This window comes from Sceloporus undulatus, chromosome 6, assembly GCF_019175285.1.
Source record: "Sceloporus undulatus isolate JIND9_A2432 ecotype Alabama chromosome 6, SceUnd_v1.1, whole genome shotgun sequence".
NCBI lineage: Eukaryota > Metazoa > Chordata > Lepidosauria > Squamata > Phrynosomatidae > Sceloporus > Sceloporus undulatus.
The window spans coordinates 43,659,470-43,687,430 of record NC_056527.1 but is presented as its reverse complement, the minus strand read 5'-3'; the positions used below and the strand labels follow the sequence as shown (position 1 = coordinate 43,687,430).

Genomic DNA, 27,961 nt, shown 5'->3' with positions numbered 1-27,961 from the left:
ATCAAATTCATCTTGATAGACAGATTAAATGGGCATATTACCTTTGATGTTATATGAAATTTGAGACTGGCTTATCTCCCTCCACCTTTAAAATTCAATTAAGAGCTTTTTCCTCTTTAGAAATTGTTTAAGAAGCTTTCAAATTAGGTTAGATTTCTAAAAACAGAGAACAAAATTAAGTTATATGTGTTTACAATTATATAGAAATTCAGGTTTTTTTAAAGTTTAGATATACAGTATGTAATTTTACAGCAAAATGGCAAAAGTGGAGATTTCCAATTTCCAGCCTATAGCTTTGTTCTGGATTTTCCCTTATTTGTTAAATACATCTCTGATCAATTCACACCATATAGCCTTGTGTAAAAAGCTGCATGGAGTTTTAATGGATTTTTTACATTGTGATATACATTATCAAGTAGTTTTATTTTAAAATGTACTTTCTATGTATAGTATATTCACCACCAGCTGCATACTATGTACAGCATGTTCACCACATGCAAGAAAATCACATAATTATTTTTCTGAATGATCCTCCTTTACATTGCAGTCCTGCAAGTAAAAGTAAGTTCCACTGAACTCAGTAAACTTGATACTGCATTCTTGGATCTTTTTAATAATGATACCAGTATTTGCTCTGACACTGAGGCAAACTACCTCTGTGATCAAGATTACAATACCTGGATGTAAGTAAGAAATCACTGGCCCGAAGCAGATGGATGTCAAGGAGCAGCCTATAGTTGTGATCGGGCTGCAACTGGCCTGGGACCACGATGACCATATGACCCTCTCTCAAAGCGGGCCGACGCCACTGTCCTGAAGCCAGCAGCTGACAGGAGCGGATTAAATCTGCTCCTGGAAGGGCCGTCTCTTGCCGGCTTGGCACAGTCTTGCCGCGGCTTCTGACCACTTGGGGGGCATGTGTCATCTGAATTGCACACCTCCAAGGAGACCAGAAGCTGCTTCTTTTGGCCCATCTGTTTTGAACCTCTATGACTGAGACTGTAATTCTATATACCAAGGTGGGGAAACTGTCCTTCTCCAGTTGCTGTTGTGCTCAAAGACCATTAGCCTTAGCCAAAATAGTCAACAGTGATGGATTATGGGAGCAGCAGTCCAACAATTTTTAGAGGGTCACACATTCCCCATTCTTGGCAGAGATACTTTCCTTATAATCAATCTCATTAGAATCATAGAATCATAGAACTGGAAAAGAGCACAGGGGCCATCCAGTCCAACCCCCTGCCATGCAGGAAATCACAATCAAAGCATCCCCAACAGATGGCCATCCAGCCTCTGCTTGAAGACCTCCAAGGAAGGAGACTCCACTACACTCCGAGGGAGTTTGTTCCACTGTCGAACAGCCCTTACTGTCAGGAAGTTCCTCCTAATGCTGAGGTGGAATCTCTTTTCCTGCAGTTTGCATCCATTGCTTCGGGTCCTAGTCTCTGGAGCAGCAGAAAACAAGCTTGCTCCCTCCTCAATATGACATCCCTTCAAATATTTGAACAGGGCTATCATATCACCTCTTAATCTTCTCTTCTCCAGGATAAACATCCCCAGCTCCCTAAGTCGTTCCTCGTAGGGCATGGTTTCCAGACCTTTCACCATTTTATTCGCCCTCCTTTGGACACGCTCCAGTTTCTCAATGTCCTTTTTAGGACTTACTTTTCAGTAAGAACTTTATGACACGTAGCTTTTAAACTGTGATAAAAGTTTGACAGTATTGTATATGGCCATACATATTACATACCGTATATACTCGACTATAAGTCGACCTCATGTATAAGTCGACTGCAAGTTTTGGGGGCAAAAGTATGGATTTTAATATGACCCTTGGATAAGTCGAGGGTAAAACAATGCCAAAGAACCTACAAAATTATGGCAGGCATAACTGTTTTGGCTCACACTAAATGCTGGATGGAGGAGAGAGTAGAGGGAGGGCAGTGCTTCCAGGACAGATTGCACTCTTGCCTTTAATCAGGGGATGGTTTCCTTTTTAAAAAGAGTTAAAAATAGTATTTACATTGACCCGTGGATAAGTCGACCTAGGTTTTTGGGGTCAATTTTTTGACTAAAATTTCTAGACTTATACATGAGTATATACAGTAATACCATCTACTTCTCATCACTGCCTTGTCTTCAAAGTGTGTTTAGCCTGCACCTTGCCATGGACAAAAAGACCTGTCAAAAAGCCCTCAATAGCTCTGGTGTAGCACTGGATCTAAAGTGCGGTAAGTCACTCCAGTGTCAGTTCTGAGATTGTGCAGTCACTTCATTTCAGGGTCTCCTCCTTTCCCCTGCCCTTTCCTCCTCCAGAATAGCCTTTAAAAAAATCTTTCTTTTTTGTGTATGGTTAAACCACATTCACATAACTCTACAACTGGATTAAAAAACCCAAATACCCACACACTGGGTAGGGCATAGGGGAAGATCAAGGATGAGGGTGGAAGAGGGCATGAGGGACCAACAACAGCCCGGTAACATTACAAATATGCTACATTGCAATCACAAAGCTAAAATCATCCTGAAACATCATTGTTATAGACTCAAATCAAACTAAATAAACACAAAGATCAGATACATTACAAATACATTACATTACTCCACAAAGTTAAAATCACCCAAAAGTTCTTATAGGCCCAAACAGCAATAGCAGCTTTATTTATGTACCACTTCATACACCTAAGCAGTCTCTAAGTGGTTTACAACTGTAAGCTAATTGCCCCCAATAAGCTGGGTACTCATTTTAGTAACCTCAGAAAGATGCAAGCCTGAGTCGAGCTGGAGCCCTGGCCCTTATGGTTTGTGAGTGAGTGGCTGCAATACAGGCATTTAACCACTGCACCACCAGAGCGCCAAATCTATCCTAAAACCGAATAGTCATAATTACAGAACATCTTCCTTAAAACTGATGCTTTACAGCTTTAAAGTAAAGCAAGCTACCTTTTTGGAAGTGTATAGTTCAGTATCCCATAATAATAATAAAAAAGATCAAATATGAATCAGGTGTATTAGATACAAGTCCAACTCTTCGAATAAGGCACCTCTTATATCTTCATTAATTGGACAAACAAATCAATAATGGGTTAGATCTTCAACAGTATTGGATCCACATGGGCAGGCTCTTTCTGCCCAAGTTGATCACCCAGTGGGTTTCCATGACGGTGTTGGGATTCAACCCTGGCCTTGACAGTTATACAACAATGCTCAAACCACTACACCACTCTGGCTCTTTCCTTCTAAAAAGATATGCATATTTTTTTTCCTACAAACATCACATAGGGGAAATATAATTCCTTGGTATATTATATTTTGTATTTTGATAAAGGTTTCAAGTCAAGCCGATTTCACTTGATATAAGTTTCACGTTCTAAATGAAAGACGTTAACAAATCTAAAAGTAGAAGGAAGTACTTTGGGGCTGAAAGGAGGCACAGAAATTGTCTAAAATAAAAACAAAATAAATGCAAAATAAAGTTATTCATTTTAACCTGCATAGGGACCTCCTCCTACTGCTGGAATTAGAACTGCATTTTAATATTGGTATTGGAAGCTGCAGCCCTATCAAATGCAAAACGAAATGCTCAATACCATTGATCTTAAGCATACTTCAATCTGTGGCCACAGAATATAAGAAACTAAGTTGATATACACAGGACTCATGAGTGTCCACAGTCTTTATGCTGCTTTTGAGAAGTATATAGAATATAGATTTTTATCTTGACATTCAAAGGCTACATATATTTTCCCCTGTTCTTTCAGATCTGACACCAGTTATATATTCCCATGAATATACTGCCAAGCACAGAAAGGCTGCTGTTGTTGATTCTCTGAGAAAAAAAAGCACTTACACACTATGGTATTATTTATTCATTACTGAATTGTAAAGATCAGGTAGCACCCTCCAAAACAGCCTCAAAGCTTTTGAACTCCTACTTTTTGCATGAAATAGTCGGCAAAGCGAGAAAATTAAAGATAAGATTTTTATTTATAAAACAAACATGAACAGAGGACGTGTTCAGTAATAAGTTTACTAAAAAAATTTACTACAATAAAGTCGCTTTAAAAATCTCTTAGCAGCTTAGCTTCTGTTGTGTCTGAAGAAATATATGAACCAATAACGCTCTCTCGAGGTTTCATTACTGAAAAGGCTCATTAGAAAAGGCATTAAAATACTAATTACCTCATAAACTATTTAGTTGTGTACCCGCTGGGATAGTACTTACTAGTACCCAAGCTCTACATAGATCCAGCTAATCAATTAATGCTCATTACAACTAGAAAGAGTAGGCAGACTGCACCATGTAGAAGAAATAAATAAGTCAGAGGTTAGCTTGGAAAGTGACTTGGCTGTAACAGAACCTTCCTTTGCGACACTGCTGTTGTCTGCTCCGATTTAATTTTAATCAGCATTTTTGATACTGTGGGTAATGTGACTCTGCCTGCCTCAAGAATCTCAGCAACTACTGTTGCTTCTTAACTACATAATTTATCATGGCAAACCCCAGGAATGGCACCCAGAGATTAAAGCAGAAAATGTAACAGATGTAAAAATTGGCAGCATTTGGTACAGTGATGTGATGTTGGCCTCCCAAAGAGAAATTTAAAAAGAGAGGGGCTCATGTGTAATTCTTTTGGGTTGGGCAACTGGGAAGGCTGAGAGCCAGATTAGAAGCACCCCATCTGACACTCCCTCAGTGCAACCTCCCCTAATGTTCCCCTCAAATGTTCCCCAATGTGCTCTAAGGGAACATTTGCACCTTAGGCTCTCTTAGGGCTGTTAGACTGAGATAGCAGGATGTAGTGGTTGAGGGTTAGATTATGACTTTGGGAGACCTGGGTTCAAATCCCGGCTCAGCCATAGAAACTCACTGGATGACCTTGGGCGAGTCACTCCCTCTCAGCCTCAGATGATGGCAATAGTAAACACCCTCAGAGTTGCCTTAGGGTTGCCATAGGTAGGAAATGACTTGAAGGCACACAATAACAGGGCCAGTTTACTTCTGTTTTTTTTTAAAGGCCTATGTATTTCTAGTTGTGCTATGGAATGAGTCAAATGAGAAGAAATGAGCATGAATCAGCGCAGTTCTGTCATGTCAAAGCAAGACTTATCAAAATCCCAGCTTACTGTTCTGTGTACATTGAGGTTGTTGAGAATTATACTGAATGGGGACTGAAGAATGGACTAGGGGATGCAGGAAGAAGAGAGAAAATCAGGCTGCTTGAGAATGAAATATATAGGGCTGTGATGCCATTTTGTGTGCAGTCATCTGAAATATTGTTACATCTATGGGTAAATATAGATACAAATTCCGTAGCAATATAAGGACTTTTTGGGGGGAAACGTTATCTCTGCTAATGGAATGCTCTGCTAATGGGTTGCTAATACTACTTTTTGTTACATATCGATAGATCAGTAATATAGTCAACCCTCTATATCCGTGGATTCTACGTTCATTATTAAACTATCCATGAGATAGATAGATAGATAGATAGATAGATAGATAGACAGACAGACAGATAGATTGATTGATTTTGCCACTTTATATAAGGAGCACCATTTTACTACACTATTATATTTAATGGAACTTAAGCATGCACGGATTTTGGTATCCATGTTGGGGGGGGGGGGGTCTTAGAACCAAATCCCAGCAGATAACAAGGTCCACTGTACTGGGAGTTAGCCATGTACCTTCGTTATTTATGATCAGGCAGTACATTAATATCTAGACTTCAGCTAATGCTGAACTGACAGTAAAGCAGACCTCCCGTTTTGGGTGAGGGGCATCCTTTTGCAACCACCCCCTACAAAAGACAAACATTCCCCCCCCCACACACATGTGGATAGAGCTATCATGTCTTTAATCTGAAAAAAAAGGGGGGGCATAATTGCATACAGCACATAAGGACCGTGTAGCAGTTGATATGTTAAACTGAATTAAAATAACCCACTTGGTATTTATGAAATGTAAAGTGTTGAGCACAGCTGCAAGAGACAGAAATGAGTCCTCAGAAGAAAAAAATTTCCAGGGTCCCTCCAGTTGTTTTGACCACAATTTCTGGCATTGGCCATGCTGGCTTGAGATTATAGAGTAGTGTCCGGCACTCTCAGTTTGAGAAGGTGACTCAAAAAGTAGAGATGGACCCTTCTCTCATCAGTGGAAGTCTTCTTGCCACTGAATCCTCCTAGAGAAGTATCATCTTCACCAGAGCAAAGGTCTTCCAGACATCTTCATGGGAATGGCAATCTTAGCTATACAAAAGCAGGTACAGAGATCTTTAGTCTTTTTCTATAACTCTAATAAGGGCATTGAATAGACAGGCTATATATGGCACTGAAGTCACCATTTTCATTTATTTGTATTTATCTAACTCCAGTGACATTTATGAGATGTAAGAGGCCTGGTTAATGTTTTGGCCAGTTTAGTTCACATGCAAAATTGTCTGGGCAAAATCTTCTGGGTTGCTGAAAAGTGAGACTAAGAGGAAAAAGGCTTTCAAACTCTTATTGCTTTATTAACATAACCTCCCATTTAGCTGTAAACTCCTTCAAAATTAAACTTCCCTTGAAAAGCAAAGGCTCATTATTAAAATCTGAGGATCTATTTTTTGAAAGAAAAAAAACAACAACACCTGGAGTTCCATGAACTAAAAAAGCTTTAGATATTTTGAGGAATTTAAAATATTAGAACCTTTTATTTGTACAAGGTGAATGGTAAAATAATAAAACGTTATCTAGCTCTCCATAGTATACAAATGAAAGGGCTTTTAATTGTGTACAATGTACATGGTCTGTACAGCAGGCCCTTCCCTTATGCAAGGGATCTGTTCTGGATATCCCCGGGTAAGGAGAAATCCGTGTGTGCTTGCACTCCATTTGAAACAATGGGGCGCATTCTCATGGTGTGGGGCAGCGCACATGCATGAGCATACATGTCATTTCTTTGTTGTGCAGCTTCAGCATAAGCTTGAAGTTGCATATAGTGAACCCACGCACAATGCAGGCACACTGTATATAGTTGCTAATTAATTTTAATGTTTTTAACTTTATAAAATGTTGAATTGTTTTTAAATATGTATGCTTTTATTGAAATTTTTGTGTAGTTTTAATCTGTATTGTTTTTAAATATGTTGTTAGCTGCCTTCATTCTCATAGAAAGGCAGGCTATAAATGTAGAGAATAAGTAATAATAAATAAAGGAAAAGTTATAAATATAGCAAATGTTGGAAGAAAAGCACATATCAGAAGTGCTTAAATTTATTATTTTCAGAATTTCAAAATATAATTGCAGAAGTGAAAACCTCTGAATGCACTGTCTCCAAATTAAATTTCAGAGCAGTGCTTGGGGGGCCACAATCCAGTGGGGTTGGGCAAAATTTCAAAAAGGTAGGGCCAGCTTATTTTAGTTTAAAGCTCTGATTTGTTGCTGTGTGCCTTCCAGTTATTTCCAATGTAAGGTAACTAAGGTGTCCCTATCACAGCACATTCTCGACAAGATTTGTTGGCTTCCTCTGAGGCTAAGAGTGTGTGACTTGCATCTTGCTCAAAATTACCCAGTGGGTTTCCGTGGCTAAGCAATATTTAAATCTTGGCCTCCCAGAGTCCTAGTTCATCTTCCAACCCATTATATCATGCTGGCTCAAGCTCTTAAATCTAGCATCTATACCTTAGAAGAGATATCTCAGCCTTTAGAATGGGAGGGAATTGTGAAAAAGCTAGGAAATCACCAACAGGCACCATCATGGGGAAAGAGGTGTAGCCAGGAATCCCAGAAAGCCAGTTTGGGACTGGATTCAGAAGGATTCTTATCTTTTTTCCCTACCGTTGTATCTCATCGTCTACATTTTATAGGAAAGAGCTTGAATTTTCCTCCATTTCAGAATTTGGACTGTGATGGGAAGCAACCAATCATCTTACTTCCCATCACTAGGGATGGCTAAGGCTTTGATCTGACCTGCATTTTAAAGAAAATAGGTTTTATTTACATTTCTTGGACTAATATGCAGACCTGAAACCAATTATCCTTCTAAACACATGCTTCCACAAATACTATGATTTAGTCTTTAGCTAAACAAATGAACAATTAACAAAAATAGATATTCTATGATATTAAAAACATACTGAAGCTTATAATGAATATTTGTGGCTACATAGATGTGAATGTAACTAATTATTAAATGCAAATTGAAGGGCGTTTTTTCAGTGGTAAAAAAATTGTAGGTTAATGTGGAAACAAAACAATTATCAGTAAATACATGAAATACAGGCTGGAATGAGTGATCCATCTAATCCTAGCTACTATGCCTTCGTCCTACTTTTTTGATCTCAAGACTATGGCTGCATCCGCACTGTAGAAATAATCCACTTTGATACCACTTTATCTGTCATGGTTGAGTGCTATGGAATTCTGGGAATTGTAGTTTTCTGCAACATTTAACCTTCTCTGTCAGAGAGTTCTGGTGCCACAGAAACAATTCCCAGAATTCCATAGCACTGAGCCAAGGCAGTTAAAGTGGTGTCAAACTCGATTATTTCTGCAGTCCGGATACAGCCTAAGGATGTGGAAATCTGACAGTGTTTTTTTAAAAAAAATTCAGAGTCCCACCAGCATTTTTATTCCGTCTTTATGACATATCATCTTGTGAGGGTTTTTTTTTTTGTCTTTCCACATAAAATTCTGTGTGCCTTTTTGTATGCAGTTTTCTAATGTACAGATTTTTGCATGCATTTTCTTAATGTGTGTGCTTTTAACGCACTTGTCTCAGTGACACATTTTGTCTCTGCATTTTAACATCTATGAAAAAGATACATTTTTAGTTTGTGCATTTTAAAAATGTATGCTGTTTCTGTCCCACACTCACAAATACAAAGGTTACCAAGGGAGAATACACTTCATTCCTTCAGGTTGTGCAAAATTGATATTTTGGGTCAGAAAATCCAAAGCCAATTAATTTATTTTTATGCTTATTTATGGGCCCATAGTTAACCTTAAAGCTTGATGTCTGTGCTGGGAGTCAGCCTCTCATTCTGTGTGATGAATATACAGTCGGCCCTTCTTATACACGGATTTTTTACACACGGATTCAAGCATCCACGGTTTGAAAATGTTCGAAGAAAGTATGTATTTCAAATATCAAACCTTGATTTTCCAATTTTTATAAGGGACACTATTTTGCTATGCCATTATATTTAATGGGACTTGAGCATATATGGATTTTGTTATACATGGGGGATCTTGGAACCAAACCCCAGCGAATAACAAGGTACAACTGTATACATATCCTTATCCATAAAATCTACTATTAAAATTTTTGATTTTCTAAATTTCTAAAAAGCAAACCTTGATTGTGCCATTTTATATAAGAGATACCACTTTACTATGCCACTGTATTTAATGGTATTTGAGTATCCACAGACTTTGGTATCCACCAAGGGTTCTAGAACCAAACCACAGTGGATACCAAGGGCCAGTTCAAACAGGGACAGTTGTAGAGTATGTATATGCTATTTTCTGTCCCCTTGGACCTGCTATACATAAAAGCAATTTCCCTGGAGGGGAATAAAAAAGAAATTATATAAAATAACACAAATCCTCAAGTAATATTGTGTTAGCAGGGATGGGAATTTCTGCTGCATGGAGATATTTTTTAGCCCTTTTCCTTGGAATTTGTGCAATTTCACTTTCCAGGATTATTTTCATGCGCCATTAACAACAAACACACTATTACACGGCAGGCTTTGCTTCCTTCGTCTGGCATGCACTTCAGATGTACGTCTCATCACATCATAAATGCCTTCAAAGACAGAGAATTTTCAATACTAAAAGATTTAGTTTTATCTACTCAGGAAACTGGGCATGCCAAATTTTCATGAAAAGCTTACTATGGCAAAATGAACTGAAAAACACATTCACCTTTCTTCTCAGTCAAGTGCATCCTTTTCTTTATTTGTTTTAGCTGTCACTATCGTATTTAATTACTATTTGTGTTTTAAATTAATTACAGTTATAATATGTAATCAATTATTCAGTTAACATAATTCATTTTGTTTCTATTGCAAAGGTGACCCCAATTAAAGTGTGTGTATGTGTGTGTGTGTGTGTGTGTGTGTTGCTATTCTCATAACAATAATACAAATAGTAATACACAAATCTTATGCATCCAATTTCCGTATGCATTACAATACATTTTTTGGGTTGCAGAAAGTGCAGAGACACTCATATTTTAAAAAAATTAACACATCCAAACAGAAGCATAATCTAAAACCAACAAATATAATATATCTCTTGCCTCAAAACTATTGCTTTTATCAGAGTTTGAAGAAGTTATTTGTGGGGATTACAACTATGATTTTTTCCAGCTTGGCAACAGACAACTAACATGCTAGTAATGCTGGACCAATTCTAGCATTAGATAGGGTGACATGGATGGATCTGGTGATGAATCACTTTATCTCATCACTAGTGTTGATGTTCATTCAAGGGCTAGTCACATTGGCTTTTGAACAGGGAAGGAACGTGGTGTCATTCATTTCAGGAAGCAAAATGTCTCAGGTTGGCTATGGTCTAACATAAGTTAATGTTACTCCTGATAATATTTTTTCTATGTGTCAGGTCAGGTTTCAAAGTGGCTAGTATACTGCATTCCTCTTTCAACGTTCTGATGAGAATAGTATTCCTTACTCCAAACAACCAGTTCTTAAACTTGTAACAACTTTGGCAGCAGTGGTAGGGCCTTTACAGTCACTTTCTAGCATGCTGTCATTCAGTCTAAACCTGAAGAGGGATCACTAGACATTCCCTACCTATCCTTTCCAGTATCGTGTGACCTGATGTTTCTACCCCAAAAGCATAAATTCGGTGGATGATTGGAAAAGTGTGTCCATATATTCACAGCTGTGTATGAAGATGCTCATAGACATGACAATTACATATGGTACCTAAATGTGTGAATCATATAAATACACAGAACTAAGTGCCACACTGGATAAGAGATCCTGGGTGTTACTTTTCAAAAAGGGTAGTTTTTACTTGGGGAACTGTAGTCCAACAAGAGAACTTTTCTAAGGTCTGACATGGTAATACCTTTTCAAATATTCCACTGAAAATTTAAAGTAAGGTGAAGGAGCCAATCCTGCTCCTAGTATTTACTCCAGAGCTGCAAATCATGCAGACTTCCAGATATAGTGTGACTGCAGCTCCCAAAATACCCCACTATTGGCCATCCTAGCAAGGGAAGATGGATGGGAGCTGCAGTCAAGAATACGTGGAAGGTCACATGATTCCCATTCCTGATTTAGACAGTTCTAAAGGCAGAATGAAAAGGGCCAAAAGTAGAGAGGAGTAAAGATGGTGTGCCTCAATGTAGATGCCCCAATCCACACATAAAAATGCTCACAAATCCCCAAAGAGTTCTTTGATTCAAGCCTGAGTAATTAAAACCCTAATTTGCTTGAAATAACTATTCAGATGATATGATTTGACCATGTTCAAGAAAACTGTTTTACATAGGTCCAAACCACACTGCAGAAATAATCCAGTTTGGGACTGCTTTAACTGCCCTGGCTTAGTGCTAAGGAATCCTGGAAATTGTAGTTTATTGTGGCACCACGGTTCTCTCACAGAGCAGGCTAAATGTCTCATAAAACTACAGAATTTCCTAGCATTGAAGTTAGGTCTCAAACTGGATTATTGCTGCAGTGTCTGTTGGACCACTGAAAACTAACAAATGATTGCCACGCTTCTTCATTTCTTGAAACCCAATTTCAGTATTATCTTCAAAACACATCAGCAGTCATTTCTCTTACCATTTTAGTTTTGTTTTCATCCATTCATTTATTGATTTACAATGCCCATTTTTGGATTAGGCCACTACAGAGATACTATGCTTAAAGATTTGGAATGGCTGATTATGAGTGATACAATTGATGATAACTAATAAGGATTTATTTATCTTATTAATTCAAACCAAAGAAATAGTTCAAGGGTGGAAAAGATGCTTTTCAGAGTAGTTCTTTGTGATGTAGGTCAGCTGTCCAAAAGTAGTTACGAACTTTAAAAAAATGGTAAAATGTTACAATTATCACACCACCCACCTCTGAGTACATATATAAATATAAACAGAACCTTTTAAAATGAGTACTTCTTTTGGAAAGACATGTGCCCACTTTGACCGCTTTCAAGAAATAATAATAAATGTTTTTATTATAGTATTTCAATTCACATTCATTGCTAACATGAAAGGTTTGGTAAAGCCATATTCTCAGATGCCAAGGCTACACATTAATTGTAATGGGATCTTAGAAACATTTAAATGCCTAAAATAGCATTTCCCAGACCTGTACAAATTATTTTAAATTACATAAATATTTTTAATATGTCTGGCTTCTGACAGAACACTACTATACACAGGAGGATGGCACTGACCATTTTTTCCACTGGCTTTTTCCATTTCCTCCTTCCATTCCCACCCTGTCCCTGAAATAACTAGTATCATTATTAGTTCAGAAGACTAGTGTTGCTTTTATGTACTGCATCTGCCTCATTGTGGGTTAAACATCATATAGAGCAGCCTTCCCCAACCTAGGACCCTCCAGATGTTACGGACCTCAGTCAGCATAGCCAATGGTCAGGGGTTATGAGAAGTGTAAACCAAAACATCTGGATGTCCTCATTTATTTTGCCCCCTTTCCTAGATAGGCAGTAGACTCCACTGAAATCAGCAAATTCACTTAGGAGTAGACACAGAATTCTTTCAATGGAAGACAGCAGTGTGCATGAAAAACCAATCCACTGAGGTCAATGAAACTTACAAGGGTTTCTTTTTTTGCCAGGTAGTGATAGCTGACAACTAGCCATCAGAATAAGGAATGAAAACATACTTCTTTAACCAACCAAATCAGTTTTATTAAATTAAACCAACTGATTAATCAACTAAAGCTGCAGTTCTATACACATATCTGTACATAAGACCTATAGAACTCAGAACCTATAGACACTTACTCAAAGTAGTAGTGACCTACAGGATTCAGGGTAGTCTACTTCTTAATAGGCATATACAAGTGTTAGTATGTGCCTTCAAGTCTCCCATTGATTTCTAGCAAGGCCATGCATTTCATCCGGTTTTTGAAGACATGGGATGCTCAGAGGTAGTTTTGCCAGTTCCTTCTTCTGAAATATAACCGACAGCACCTGGTATTTATTGGTGGTCCTCCTTCCAAGTACTAATCAAGGCTGACACTGCTTAGCTTCCAAGATCAGATGGAATCGGGTGTCTTTAGGGTATTTAAACTTGAGATGTACAATTCTGTACTATAAATGCGGCACACTTCTTAACTTCTGGGATTGTGCTCAAAATCTTGTCACATAACTGGAATCCTTCCCACCCGGGACTAATGATTAGCCAGATAAAATACATGCAGCACAAGTTACATACATGCTGCATGCTGCAGCTAAATGGGACAGAATATTGACCAGAAAAAGCTCCAGCACAGCCTGGAATTTGAGTGCAGAGGGTCACTGCTCCCATTACATTTTATCCCTTGGTATGTTGTTTTTCTACTGTTTTATGTTACTTTTTTAAGACTTCGATTTTAACTGTTAACTGATGATATTTTATTGTGGTTTTTACTGTTGTTTTATGTTATAATGTAAGATGCCCCCAAGGGCTCTGCAGAGCCATGTGGCAGGATATAAATTCCAAACACATATAAATAAATATTTTCCCAAACACTGCACTGATGGCTCCTTCTCTCTTACTCACACACACCTATCATTTATAATCTGAACCTATAAAAACTATAGCTGGTTACTGTTACACTGATCTTGTTTTTCTCTGCTTTCTACTGTTTTTAAGCAAATACATATACATCTTATGAAGCACTTCAGAGGGAGCAGAATCAGTGCTTAGATTTGAAAATATATCTGTACTAATCAGAGATCATTTATTAGAATCTATCAAACAAACAACCACTAATGTAATCTATCAAAGCATATTCTAAGTGCCTTAACAGCACATCCAACAATAGGTTTGTCTTCATAAATATCTTGAGACATACTTCATTTTTTCCAATCTCCAATTTATTTCAAAAGCAACTCTTTAATTTTTTATTGTCAAGATTTCCCCCATTATTTATCACAATAAAATAGGTTTCTAAGGCCATAATGCTATATGTACAAAGACAAAAGTATATTTTTTGAAAATCTTCCTATCCCAACAGAATGCCAGGTACTGTATACCATTTCCCGAAAAACATGTTTGTGAAATATCCTACATCCACCAGTGGAACCATTCTTCCATTTGCAAGCCACCTGGGGCAATGAAGTAATCAGGACACCTCTATGACTACACACTTGATTAAATACCTCTCATGTCACCCTTGAGGTTTACAGCAAGTATCACTCCGTTGAGGATATGCTCTTGAGCCCTGTGGTCTGACTACAGTAGTATCTCTCTGTGTGTATGTGCCTTCAAGGTGCCAGTTGACGTATGATGACCCTATGAATCTCATGGGGGTTTTTAAGGCAAGGAAAGTAGACCAGTATCCAATCACACTACACAGTTATATTACCAGATCCCACTTTAACTGCCATGGCAAAATCTTATGAACTCCTGAGATTTGCAATTTAGGAGAGACATTTATAATTCTCGGCCAGTGATCTCTGGTGTCATACAAAACCAAGGATGCTGCCATGGCAGTTAATATAACAATAGAATAGTGTGCTGTGAAAGGGCCCTCGATGAATCAGTGGGACCTGCATAAGTTTCCATTAATTCAATAGGTCTGTTCTAGTTGGGACTAGCAACTGGATTTACAAGCCACAGTTTACATACACAGTTTTGCAGAACATGACACACTGCTGTGGAAATATAAGTGTGTAGTCAAATTATAATTATATGTATGATTAATGCACATAAATGCACGGTATAATTCTTTTAACTATGACTTCTATTAAAAGCAATTAAAGCTACAGGTTAATGACATCCTGTTGTACACTGCTTCTTGGAAGGATCGCCTACGGAAAGGCTTGCCAAGTCAACACCTTTATAAAGCTGAGTCTTTGAGCCAAAACAAATTTATTCAGATTAAAAAGTGATCCACTTAATTTCACATACAGTATTAAAGAACAGCATTCCCACCATATGTATCAATAATTTCATTTTTAAAAGCCTCAGAGTTCCATTTAAAAAAGCAACGATGCTCTGGGAAAGGCAAAACCATAGCAGAAATATTAGTCTCTGCAATACATTACTCTGAAAGGGATGCCAGTGTGGTGTTTTTTTCTCTCTCCTGCTCAGCCAAGAACTATTTTGCTTGGCTCAACATCGCTTGGGTTTGAAAAGGGGAAAAAACTTGCCGGCAGCTTAATCCAGAAAGATTTAATATGATGTGCTGCAGATGCCGTTGCTTTTTTGGCACATCACAATTACTGTATGGCACACAGCAGAGAGAGAGAAGAAGAAGAAGAAAAAAACCTTGACCACAGATTTTGTTTGGCTGATGTTGCCAACTCTTTTGGCTACATCTGCTCTTTGAGCTTACCAACTGCATGTTTACAGAGTGTGGTTTCAGCTGAGGTGTTAAAAAGGCTTGGTTTGGCTGCTCAACTGAAATTTATATGGAGGTAAATATGTGACCATAACAGTGAATCCTATCTGCTGGCAGGCAAAGACTTCCCTTCACCTACTGCAAACAACAGTAACTTCAAAAGTACACAGGATGGTTTTCATTCAGTTTGTTAATGAGCAGTTATAAGCATGTGGTAGCAATATGTGACCCCCAGGCATCAAGCAACTCAGAGTCTCCCATTTATTAATGTATTTTGTACTGGTGCATACATCTTCTCTGATTCAGGTAGGTTATTTGTTTTTCTTATTTCCTAAATCAGTATCAGAACTGGTCTCAGTCTCAGGAATCACTACAGCCTACGCTGGAGCTGTGTCCTTCAGCTTCATCCTGACAACACAAGACTGTCACAAATGTCTACACGTGTAAGCCATGAGGAATGAGATGGGAGTCATAGAGCAGCCATCTCAGCCAGAGTCTCTCCAGATGTTTTGACTACAACTCCTATCAACTCAAGATAACAGAGCCAATGGCCAAGGATAAGGGGTATTTGTATCTAGATTGGCTGAGTTAGAGGGGCGTACTGAGTACATGCAAACAGAAGATAGGTGTCTTTGTGTATAGGGAGACATAGATGTATATAACAGTCTTGGGATGAAGAGCAAAAACTGGATTTTCTGTTTTCTTAGGCTCACTGGAGAATTTAAGTTTTGTGAATTCCAATATGAACTGACATGAATTCCATGAGATCAATAAACATGAAGATCAGAAAAGCTTTCTGATTGAAAAAAATCAAATTCATTTCAAAATTCATGTACAGTTGGCTCTTGTATCAGTGGGGGATTGGTTCCAGAACCCTTCACGGATACCAAAAAACATGAGGCCTGAACACCTATTAGCATCAATGGACACGTTGGCATGGCTGCATGCATGCACTGCCATTGACGATAATGGCATGGGGCCATCTGCACATTCTCCAATCTTTGGATGGCTAGCCCTCTAACATGGAAGGCCGACTATACTGCAAAAATAGTCGAAACTGAAAATAATACACTAAAATAATACCTGTGGTTGTGTGTGTATGGATAAAGCAGACACAAGGACATTTTGTTCTCATAATAATGCACTAATTGGTATCACCAGTCCACTAGTTAGTTGGATTTACACATTCATTTTTCTCATTCCAATTGGCCATCCATATCCATGGGTTCTTTATCCATGGATTCAACTAACTACTTCTCAAAACCAACCTTGCTCTTTGCTATTTTATATAAGGGATTTTACTATAGTCAGCCCCCCACATTGTGGCTTTGACTTTTGTGGATGTGATTATTCATGAATTTAATATGTTCTCTCTAGGAATCTCTATGTACTCCAGCATGACCCTACCAGAGATAGTCCTAGAGATGCATCTAGGTCCTGGAGGACTTATAAATTCCCATTTGTATGTCCTCCAGTGCAATTCTATGGTCAACTTCTGCCAGATGTTAGCCGTAGAGTTGCAATGAAGGACCTAGAGATTCCTAGAGAGCTGTTTTCTCAGGTGCAAAAAGAGTGGGTTTTTTTTTTTGCAGTTTTTCCACTTTCATGGAAGCCCTGTGCTCCTAACCCTAGTGAACATGGAGGCCCACCGTATGTCATTTTACTATGGGATTTGAGCATCCACAGATTTTGGTATCCGTAGAGAGTCCTAGAACCAAACCTCAGTGGATGCCGAGGTCCCACTGCACTTTTTGTTTTTTAGAGGAAAGGGCTTTGGTGTCCTTCTGAGGGGATCTTTCAAATTTTATACCATTTTCACAGTTTTATATATAATTTTGCACAAAAAATGGATCTAAACAAATAACAAGAAATGCAGTAAACAATGTAACAATGTACTATAAAACTGCATCTAGAACAAGCTACTTTTTGTATGTTACTTTTTTCAAAACTAACTTTCCAATTTCTTTCCAATTTCTATTTCTGTTTACATCAGAATTATAATTCATTATTTTATGGTAATGGAGATTCATGAAGAAATGGGACAGAACTGATTTATTGTGAATACCTCCAACACTGACATGCTATGGAAGTAAAATGATTCTAACATCTTTACTATTTCATATTCTGAGGTCCCAAAATTCACTGTGCAGGTGCAAGTCATAGAGAAAGCTTTAATTTCCCCCCTCCACACACAACTATTTCACATACTTAGGTAACAAAATCATTTGGGCAACAAAAATGCTGGATTTCTCCAGCCTAAGCAAGTTCTATCAGCACAAAATAACATACACAACAATGTTAATGCCTACTTAAGTTTTACAAAATATTTTCTACTGCAGACTTTCAAATATTCCAGGAAAATGTCTCCAGCCAAAATACTATGTGCAGTATCCTTTAATCCCAAAAAGAGTAAGATAAAATGATGTCCTGAGCCTCTTTAAGCAGAGAGACAATCATATGATTGGCCATAAAAACAGGAACATAATAAGGTTTTTAAATGTATGCATGTAAGCATCATATCAACACATTACCATTTTGGCTTCAGAGTGCATCGGAGGGACTTGTGGTGAAGCACATGGATTATTGAGGTTTGGGCCTTGCATTCCCATAATATTGGAGTTCATTGACATTTGTCGTTCCATCTTGTGAAGGAAAAAAAAGAGAGAGAAAAGAAATTAGATGGTCTTGAAACAACAATCCAAATTCTGGTATGCTTCAGATGGAAAAAAACTTGGCTGCTCCAGAACATGAACTCTGTCCCTAGAGTGCACAACTAGCACAATACCATATGTTGGACCACAACTTTCACCAGCCCTAGCCACAGAAAGATCTTGAGCTGCAATACAATAACTGGAATGCCACATGTGGACTGCTCCTGATTAATTTAAGGTAGCATTCTTCTCCTTCAGAGGCCAACAAAATGCCTATAGGAAGCCTATAATCAGGGCATGAATAGCTCCCTCCTGCTCCTGCATCCCAGAAACTAGCATTATGGCCATATAGGATGGCAACAGCTGTATTTGAAGTTTTTTAAAAAGTCCATGAAATTATGTTACCCAACAATCAATAGAAACTTGCCTCTTCACTAAAAGAACAAATTAGTCACTCAGTTTTGAGAGTTTCAGTAATGATTTTTTCCTTCCTTTCAGAAAACAACACTCTGGCTCAAGTGGCTTTTAAAACATCACTGTATGAAATTATGGCTGATGCTGTCAGGGCAGCCCACACCAACTTGCTGAAGAAATAAATAAAAATGCATGTTCTGGAGTGTTTGAAATTGAAGGCTATTCCCATTGGAGTTGTTTGATCCGGGGAGTGGAGGGGTCCACACACCTCCCTTAGATGGATGTACGTTGTTATAATACTGTCAGTGGAAGAAACAAAACTAAAAGTATGTTACCACAAGCTGTGCTGTGTGAGAAATGCACAAGAACTATTTATCCAGACAGTACTGAAATGTTTTCAGGGAAACAACATAATACATTAAAAACATACTTTCTGCTGAACTGAGAATACAAATGTCTATAAAAACAGGTGCAATGTATACAGGGACACATAGCTGCTTCAATGCTTGGAAAAGGGACTAAAACCTCCCCACCAGCTATGACAGTGGAAATGATGCTGGGTATTGTATTCAAATCACCTAACATTTACAAGCTCTGCTTCTCCCATTCTTGGCTTGAAAAAACAATTGGATATGGGCAACATCAGAACATAGCAAAGCATTTATTTGCTATGTTATCCTTCCACTGCTGCTATATATTGGACTTTAATTGATCAGCTGCTTCAGGACTGAAATAGCGACAAGGACTTTTAGGTTGGCAAACAAGTTTGGCAGCTACAGTGCAAAGTAACTGGTGTAATGGGATTAAGGGTCAAAAGAATCCAAATTTCATTGAACATCAGAAATGTACAACAGGAACAAAGCTGTGCTGAACTAAAAGATTTGAAAATATGCTTTGAGATTAAATCATGTAAGGGACAGACATTTGGCCATAGGGAAATTGGGCACAAATTTAGGTGAACTCCTCCATCCTGCAGTTGCTCTGCTGGGCTGCCCCTATACCTGCTCTGGTAGGGAGTGGGGAACTGAACATCTTTCCCAGAGCCATTGCTGCCACCACCACTACTGTGGGTGCCCAAGCTGGTGTGATTTCATTGGTATTACTATCGACAATTGCCCAGATGAAGCAAAGAGACAGAGGAGGCTCCATATGCCACCTTAGCTGCCCTGCTGGCCTCTGGGCCTGGCCTGCAGCACATACTCCAGCCCACACAGCTTGTCTGCCTAAGTTTCTCTCCAAGTGCTCTTCTCCCCCCTCCCCCTTCTTCCCCTGTTTCACCTGGTGTACTGAACACTATTTTACATCTAATATTGAGCAGCACAGTCAGAAAAGTCCTGAAATCAAGTCCTGAACTGGCACTGCATTGGATGCATGGAACTTTTGGGACAGTGCATATAATAATAATAATAATAATAATAATAATAATAATAATAATAATATGTGTCAAACGTAATATATAATTTGTTGTACTGTTGCTACAAATATATCTTGAGATTTAAAGTGCAATTACGGATAAGGGATATTCAACCTGTACTTAAATATATAGCTGAAGAATCAGTATGTAGAGCAATCTTGTGGCAATTTTGAGACTTACTGGAAAAAAATGTTGGCAGAACTTCTTTTTGTAGACTTAAGTCTACTTCCTCAGATACATTTGGTGGAATGGAAAGCCAGAGACAGACCTATATACATTATTGGTGTGTGAGGATGTCAATTCAAATTCAAAATCCTTTGTGTATGGAAATGAAGTGGCAAGTCCAGCTTTAACAATGGTCACAATTTTAATTGTAAAATAAATGACTTTTGGAGCAGATAGTTCAACTGCAAGTGCAGGTTGAGTACAGTTAGCTTTTATTTCCCACTATTAGCAGCTTCAGTAGCAATAGCAGCTTCATTTATATACTGCTTCATACTGCATCAGCAGTCTCTAAGCGGTTTACAACTGTAAACTAATTGCCCCCAACAAGCTGGGTATTCATTTTAGCGACCTTGGAAGGATGCAAGCCGGAGTCGAGCTTGAGACCTGGCTGGTATTGAACTCACAACTTTATGGTTTGAGAGTGAGTGGCTGCAGTACAGGCATTTAACCACTGCACCACCAGGGCTCATTACAACAGGATAAAAGAAGTTGCATTGAGTCTCTTGTTGGTTACTTTCTGGCCCCATTGGAAATCCAGTATACTGAAAACTAGCAATAGGGTTAACAGTGCAGTTAGGGCTATGATCATGTACCCTTATTGTATTTCCTGAACTCACTGAGGATTCCAGTGCCCCACCCTATCTGCATTCTGAAGGGAGGTCGATAACCAGAGTCACGTCTCCTTCTCTGAATCATGGTTCACTAATTCACTGTTATATATGCTGGGACCAAAAGCAAACAAAATGCCAAGGGGGGAAAGCACTGAATTTCTTGGAGCAATTTTTGTCAAAGTTGTTTTTAGTTTGAAAGGAAAAGAAAACCGCACATGGAATCTGTCTCAAATTCAAGATAATTATTATAGAATGTTGCAGGTGACAATAGACAAGATTTTAAGTCTGCATAGATCCACCATTACAATTCTGTATCCTTCTTTCCTCCAGTAAACCCTGGGAAACCCCTACAGGTGTTACTGATGGGGAATGAAGGAAGGGAGAAGTGATTCGGACCATGTTGTGGCAGCTGCACTCAGTTGCAGGGGAGAGGAGAAAGCACACTCACCAATGGAGTACACCCTTCTCTTCCTTCCCCTGCAGGACTTAGAACACCCATATCTTCATAGTTTGAATTGCTTCCACCCTCCCTTCACTTCCCAGTGATAAGCAACTGAACCTCCAGCTTGAGAGCTGTGTGGAGCCAGGGGGAGGTTTTGGAATAGAGTGCAAGGATAAGAGAATACAGTTGGCCCTCCACATTTGCAGCTTTGACTTTTGTGGATTTGATTATTTCTGGTTAGCATTAATCTATTCTGTCTAGGAATCTTTAGGTTCTCCAGCACAACTTTGTGAGAAGTTGACCATAGAGTTGTGCTGGAGAACCTAAGATACTAGAGAAAATACTTCTTTAGGCATTTGTACATCCTTCAGCATGATTCTATGATCAACTTCTGGCAGACACTGACCACAGAGTTTCACTGGAGGACCTGGAGATTCCTAGAGAAGCATTTTCTCAGGTAAAAAGAATAGTGTTTTTTTATTTGCAGTTTGTCTACATTCATGGGAATCGTTCACCCCTAACCCTAGGGAATGTGGAAGGACCACTGTATTTCCATGTGCCCCGGCCCTAATAGGACAAATGCATGCATAAGCCACACCAATGTGCATGCATGTCACTGAAAGGATGCCTGTCATTGTCATAACATTGTAGGCCAGATTCTTTGTAGATTCAGCAAGAAAATATATGAATGAAGGACTAAAATGTGTTCTGCTGCATGTGTATGCTTGTATGTGCCTTAAATTCACCTGTTAATTTATGGTGACCTCATAAATTTCATAGGGCAAGGAATATATAAGAGATGGTTTTGCCAACTCCTTCCTCTGAAATATAGCCAACAACACCTTAGTGGTCTTCCCATTCAAGTATTAACTAGAGCTAAACCTGCTTAGCTTCTAAGATCACACAGGATCTGGTGCCTTTACAGTACTGTTATATGAGAGTTAATAATATGTTACAAATTCTCCTCTACTTTTACACACATACAGTGCATACTTACAGGCATCAACACTGCAGAGGATCCAGGCATGGTAGGATTCGGCAAAGTCCCAGGCATAGATGCAGGCATGGGCTGTCGTTGCCGGTTGTGCAGGTGCAGTAATGAAGATAGTGAGCCTGGAACAGGCCTAGAATGAAGGGAGGAAGCACAGGGCTTAAACATACCCTGGGAAAGATTCGTACACATTCAAAAGAGTAGCATTTCAAAATGACGAATGTCTAAACTCAAAATCTATATGGTATTTCAATTTTCAGCTCTTAATAATTTCCCAGTTTCAGGGAGTTTGTTTTCAGTTTTGGTGAGTGTATGCATGAAGCAAAGACTTTATATTGGATCAGGTTTCTAAAACTGAATCAATTTTCTTTGAAAAAACAAATCTAATATTTTCAGAGAGTGAATTTTGTGACTTATATCCTTATAGTAATTACTGTATGATGACTTTTCTAAAATCATTACTCTCTGGGGAACTAAAAATGGTTTTGAATAAATTTGCAATCAATAATGCTTTTGAATTTGTGTGAGGAGCTTTTCTCTTCTAAAATTATAGACATTTGTAATTTATTATTTTACACAATTACAATTTATGTTCTTAGATATTTGCAGCTGGTGATTTCAATTGTGCACTACCCTGAGCTCTTGTAAGAAAGGATGATATGTTGTTCTTGTTGTACTCAAGCTCTTAGAATTTGTTGTTTTTAATTTTCATTTTAAAATGCAACTTGTCTTTTGCCACCCTTTGCAGAATGAGGACATCGGCTTTTAGGACTTAATATGTGTAACATAAAATAGAAACAGATGCTATAAGACAACTGGCACATCTCTTGTTTGGGTGGTTGCACATGAAGCCAGGAATCCATTAAGTGATCATAAAACAATGTGTCTGTGATATAAGCAGAAAACTTAAAATAAAGAGTTTAAGGAAGATGTAGGACATCACTGTAAATAAACACATAAGGCTTGCTTTTCTTACACCACTTGATGTTTGAATATATCTCATCTTCCTTTTATATATCTCATATAAAGGGAAAATTATGATGAAACACACACACACACACACACACACTCTATCCCAGTCCAAATATCTCAGGACTGAATATGCACAGCAGTACTTTTTACCCTTTACTCAACTGCTATTACCTTGACTATATACAAATAGCTTTTTGGGATCCCTCCCCTCCTCTAAACTAATTGGGAAAAAGAGAGCAACACATGTACGGTCCCCCCGCCTTCCTTTTTTAAAAATACATATACTGATAATCTACTTCAGTTACTTAGGCCTGTTACAGACTGCCAAAATAAAGCTGCTTCGGGTCTCTTTGGAGGCATGCTATTTAAATGATGCATGGGTCCTAAGAGTCTGGATGTCGCACCAAAGCCACACTCCATTCCTAAGCACTGGAGTGCAGCTTTGGCGCAGCTTCCGGATTCTTAGGATGCATGCATCATTTAAACAGCATACCTCCAAAGAGACCCAAAGCAGCTTTATTTTGGCAGTCTGTAACAGGCCTTAGTTATGTATGTGTAACTAAGTAGTGTCTCCTGGTCTGACCCTCCCTGTCCACCTTAATAGCCAGCATTTAGATTGGAATTAGGTGGTCTGTTCACCTGCTAATCAGGTCTCAAGGATTATGAGGTTTCCAACTCTCTGAGCAAGGCTGCTTCTAATTGTTGCAGGCTTGCTATCTGGTATTGGAACCATTGTCTTCCTTACTTGCCAACAGGCAGCCGAATAACTTTCTTCACCCAATTTGGCTGCTGGTTTTTCAAGTGGGCTGGGAAAACATTTACACAATTTTACAGTAAGACTACATGTGTGTGTATTGTGTGCCTTCAAGCCATTTCTGACTGATGGCGAACCTAAAGTGAACCTATAATGGAATTTTCTGGGCAAGATTTGTTCAGAGGAGGTTTGCCATTGCCATCCTTTGAGGCTGAGAGCATGTGACTTGTTAAAGGTCTTGTCCAAGGCTGAGAGCATGCAACTTGTCCAGTGGGTTTCTTGGTCAAGCTGGGAATCGACCCTTGGTCTCCAGAATCGCAGTTGAACACTCAAATCACTATGCCACGCTGGCTCTCTTTGACTGAATATGTTATGGATCTGTAGCTTATGAATCTATAACTGCAATATTCAAGACCAGCTGTGTTTTGTACTGGTGCACACATATACACTTAGTGCCAAAGTAAGACGTCCACACTTATCTGGTATGACAAATAAAAAAAGCTGAAAGATGTATAGGTAATTCCATACAAAAAAAAATTAAAGAATGCAAGCCCGTGTACATATTTCTATAGGTAAGCTCCACCAACCAGAGCGGTTTATTCATTCATATGAATTGCAATTAAATGTTCCTGGATGGGTAGAGGAATCTAGAAGACTTTCTCTCTCTCTCATTCTCTCTCTCTCTCTCTGTAGCCGAATATCCAAAGGATACTTGGACAACAGCAAAAAAACCCCACCATCTCCCTTTACGTGGCAATCTAGGCTGACTGATGCTGTGCCAGTATTCTACATTTTTTTACTTTGATCAATTGCTACTCCTTAGATGTTTTTTTTTAAATCAAATATATGTGATTGCTATAAAACAGGGGTAGGCAATTTGTAGCTTTCCAGATGTTTTGGACTGCAGCGCCCACCATTCCTCACCTAACCCCACCATTGCTGTCAGGAACTGATCAAAGTAAAACCTCACCACCTCACCGCATCATTGTTTATCTTGGCTAAGGTGGATGGGAACTGCAGTGCAACAGCATCTGGACACAGATTGGTAGAAAGGGCTTAGTATGGCTCATTAACCCTCAGCGAGCTCACAAACCTCATCTGTTTACATTAACATTGGAAGAAGGGAGCGTTCGGCACACTGCACTGCTGATGTGTCAGTGTTAACAGTATTATTAGAAATTACAGGATGGATACAGAAAATGACACAAATATTTTGGCTTTCACTGTTGACTGCAAGTGGAATGTTTTGTGGCTGGATATGTCAAAAGCATTCTTTTTAGAGTTTGGCATCTGGTAAATGAACACAGGACAAATCCCACAGCTTGACTGCTGGCCAGGAGCAATGGGATTTGTAGTACATCACATCTGGAGAAGGATATTCTATCGCATATTATCTAATAACCTATGCAAGTAAGTTTTGTCACCATCTGCTGCATCTCTTCCTGTCCTATTATCCAGGCCAGTGTAGTCCTATGTGACATTTTCAAACCAAGAATACTATGTGGGTACAATCCTGCTCACATAGTTAATTTTCCTTTAGCCTGATTGTTACTTCATAAATTGTCCTGACCTAAACCTTGAACAATATGGTCAGAAAAATATTAAATTACAGTGGGGCAATCCCTGTGCTTAAGTTCAGGCTTGATACAAATGGAGAGATTTAAAATTAATATCCTCAGAACATTTAATTTTTAAGTACTTCCTCTAATAGAAATGATAAAAAGCAAGGAGAAGAAGGATGAGCATGGAGACATCTTCTGGAAACCTTTGTGTTAAAACACTGTGTTGTGTGTGAGATTAGATAGAAGGCAGCACAATTTTCATGTAACTGCACCAAATGTCTGTTGATCCTCCGGATTTTTTTTTAAAATAAAGCAACCATATCATCATTTTGTATGACTATTTTAAATTAATTCTGCTATACATACTGTATTGTTGGTCTGCCAAAAGTGGCCTTACTTGCCAGGGAATCTAAACCACAGTGACTGGATATGAGTTCTGTGTCTTACATCTTCCAGTAATGTTTCATTTAGATTTAGTTCATTCTGTCTGCTGTGATTTTATTGGAAACAAGAAATTACACTGGCCAGCAATTCAATGAAACATATGCTAAGGATTCCGTTATCCAAAAAATATTCTTACATTACACATTACTCTAGCCCTGATAATAGATTTTTGTCTTTCCAAAGCCAGCAATCCCATGGCTTCACTAGTGTGACATCACCAGGCCTCAGTTTATGACATTATCACGGCCTCATCTTGTGAGTCTCAAGCTTTGGGATGCCAGAGACTTAGAAATCCCATTAAGAAACTATACACAAGATTCATTGTGGTTTTGTGTGGTGTCAAAATTAATCCAACAGGTCTCTGCAACTTTTTTTTCAAAGGCTTTCTTCACATTACAGACATCTTGGAAATTTACTTTTTAAAAGTAATTTGCTAGGTAACTTTTTACACACACCCTATAGTTAATGTTACTTTTAAAAAAAGAAATACAAGTCATTGTATTACTCTTGTAATTTTGTACTTTGGTACTTATTTCTTTAGATCTTCTTAAGAATTTTTTTTTAAAAAAAAATTGTGTGATTTTGAAGCCAAAATGCCTCCCATCATTTTAAGCCCCCCATTAATAAGAAAACGTAATAGATAAATGTAAAAGAAAAGAAGAATTTGTTAACCAGTCATCATTCCTAAGGGACTGCTTTTATACACAAAAGTAATATCTTTTGTGGAAAGTTAGGAGTTTATCACACACATTTTGTAGCCTGATCTGTGCATGAGATGGGATTTGGACGGAACGGGGGAGAATGGGTTTTATTGCTCATGAAATTGCTTCTATGCTGCCGGCCGGCCGACCACCATCCATCCCCAAGCCATGCTTATTCTGCCAATTTTGCAAGGATGGAAGCTTTCCGTCCTTGCAAAATCATCTGGCTAAGCACAGCTCGGTGACGGGTGGTGGTCGGCTGGTGGCACAGCAGCAATTTCATGATTGACAAAACCCATTCTCCCCAGTTCACTCCGATCCCATCCCATGCACAGATCGGGCTACAAAACGTGTGCGATAAATTCCTTAGTTACACTATTTTACTGACATTATGGAAAAGAGACTAAATATAAATTATTGCTACAATTACCATATCGAAAATCCCCAAACTGCCAATAGATTACACAAAAATGTTAACTGTAAAGAAAAGGTGGAAAATCTGTCAAAACCACTGTCTTCTGCCAATTGAAAGGCTGAATCACAAGGGTCTTTTTAATCTTTTTTTCTTTTCTTCCTTTCTTTACTTTTTCTTTTCTTTATTGTTATTCTTTTTGAATTCTGCAACTTTGATAGTATTTTAATAACACTTTAAAAATGTAAGATACACATTTGGCTGTTTATTATTTGACACCACTAACAACAACAGTTAAAAAAATGATACTTAAAAAATTTGGAGTTAGGAATTGGCAATCTTGAGTATATTCATGAATAGTGCTACTGAAAAATAGGAATTAAATTGCTTTTTTATTGTTGCCTTTTTAACTGATGTTTGTTCTGTGCTTCAAATGCAGTTAGTTGTAACTTCCAGAAGCATTCTTTTTAGGTAAAAAGTGAAACAAATATTGATGAATAATTCTGATGATCACTGGAGCCTGAGCCACATCAGAAAGTAAAATTTTAATTTTATTCTCAGTACAAAAGCTATCCTGCAATTCTGAGATCAGAAGCAATTGTTGGACAAAAGCAAAAAAACAGAACTTTTAAACACCCATCAAGAAGAAGATTACACTGGGGCTTTACTCCACAATATCCTCTGTGACTGAATGAGACATTTTGAGATTGGCAGATTATATGAATCAATGACTTGGCTTTAACACCCCCCCCCAACATTTGTTATTCTACACAACCTATGCAATCCCCCCCACCCCATTTTTTAAGACTTGTTATTCTACAC

The 27,961-nt window shown here is 38.4% G+C and overlaps 1 protein-coding gene across 9 annotated transcripts in view; it reads right to left on the bottom strand.

Annotated features, from left to right (window-relative positions):
• CREB5 (cAMP responsive element binding protein 5) overlaps positions 1 to 27,961 on the bottom strand; it is a 329,430-nt gene that overhangs the window by 78,427 nt on the left and 223,042 nt on the right. For all 9 annotated transcript variants that reach the window (XM_042471161.1, XM_042471160.1, XM_042471163.1 and 6 more), the window contains 2 exons: positions 22,301 to 22,427; positions 18,078 to 18,188 (listed from right to left, as the gene is read on the bottom strand). In XM_042471161.1, coding sequence (XP_042327095.1) covers positions 18,078 to 18,188; positions 22,301 to 22,427 — 238 coding nt within the window. The remainder of the gene's footprint in view (positions 1 to 18,077; positions 18,189 to 22,300; positions 22,428 to 27,961) is intronic.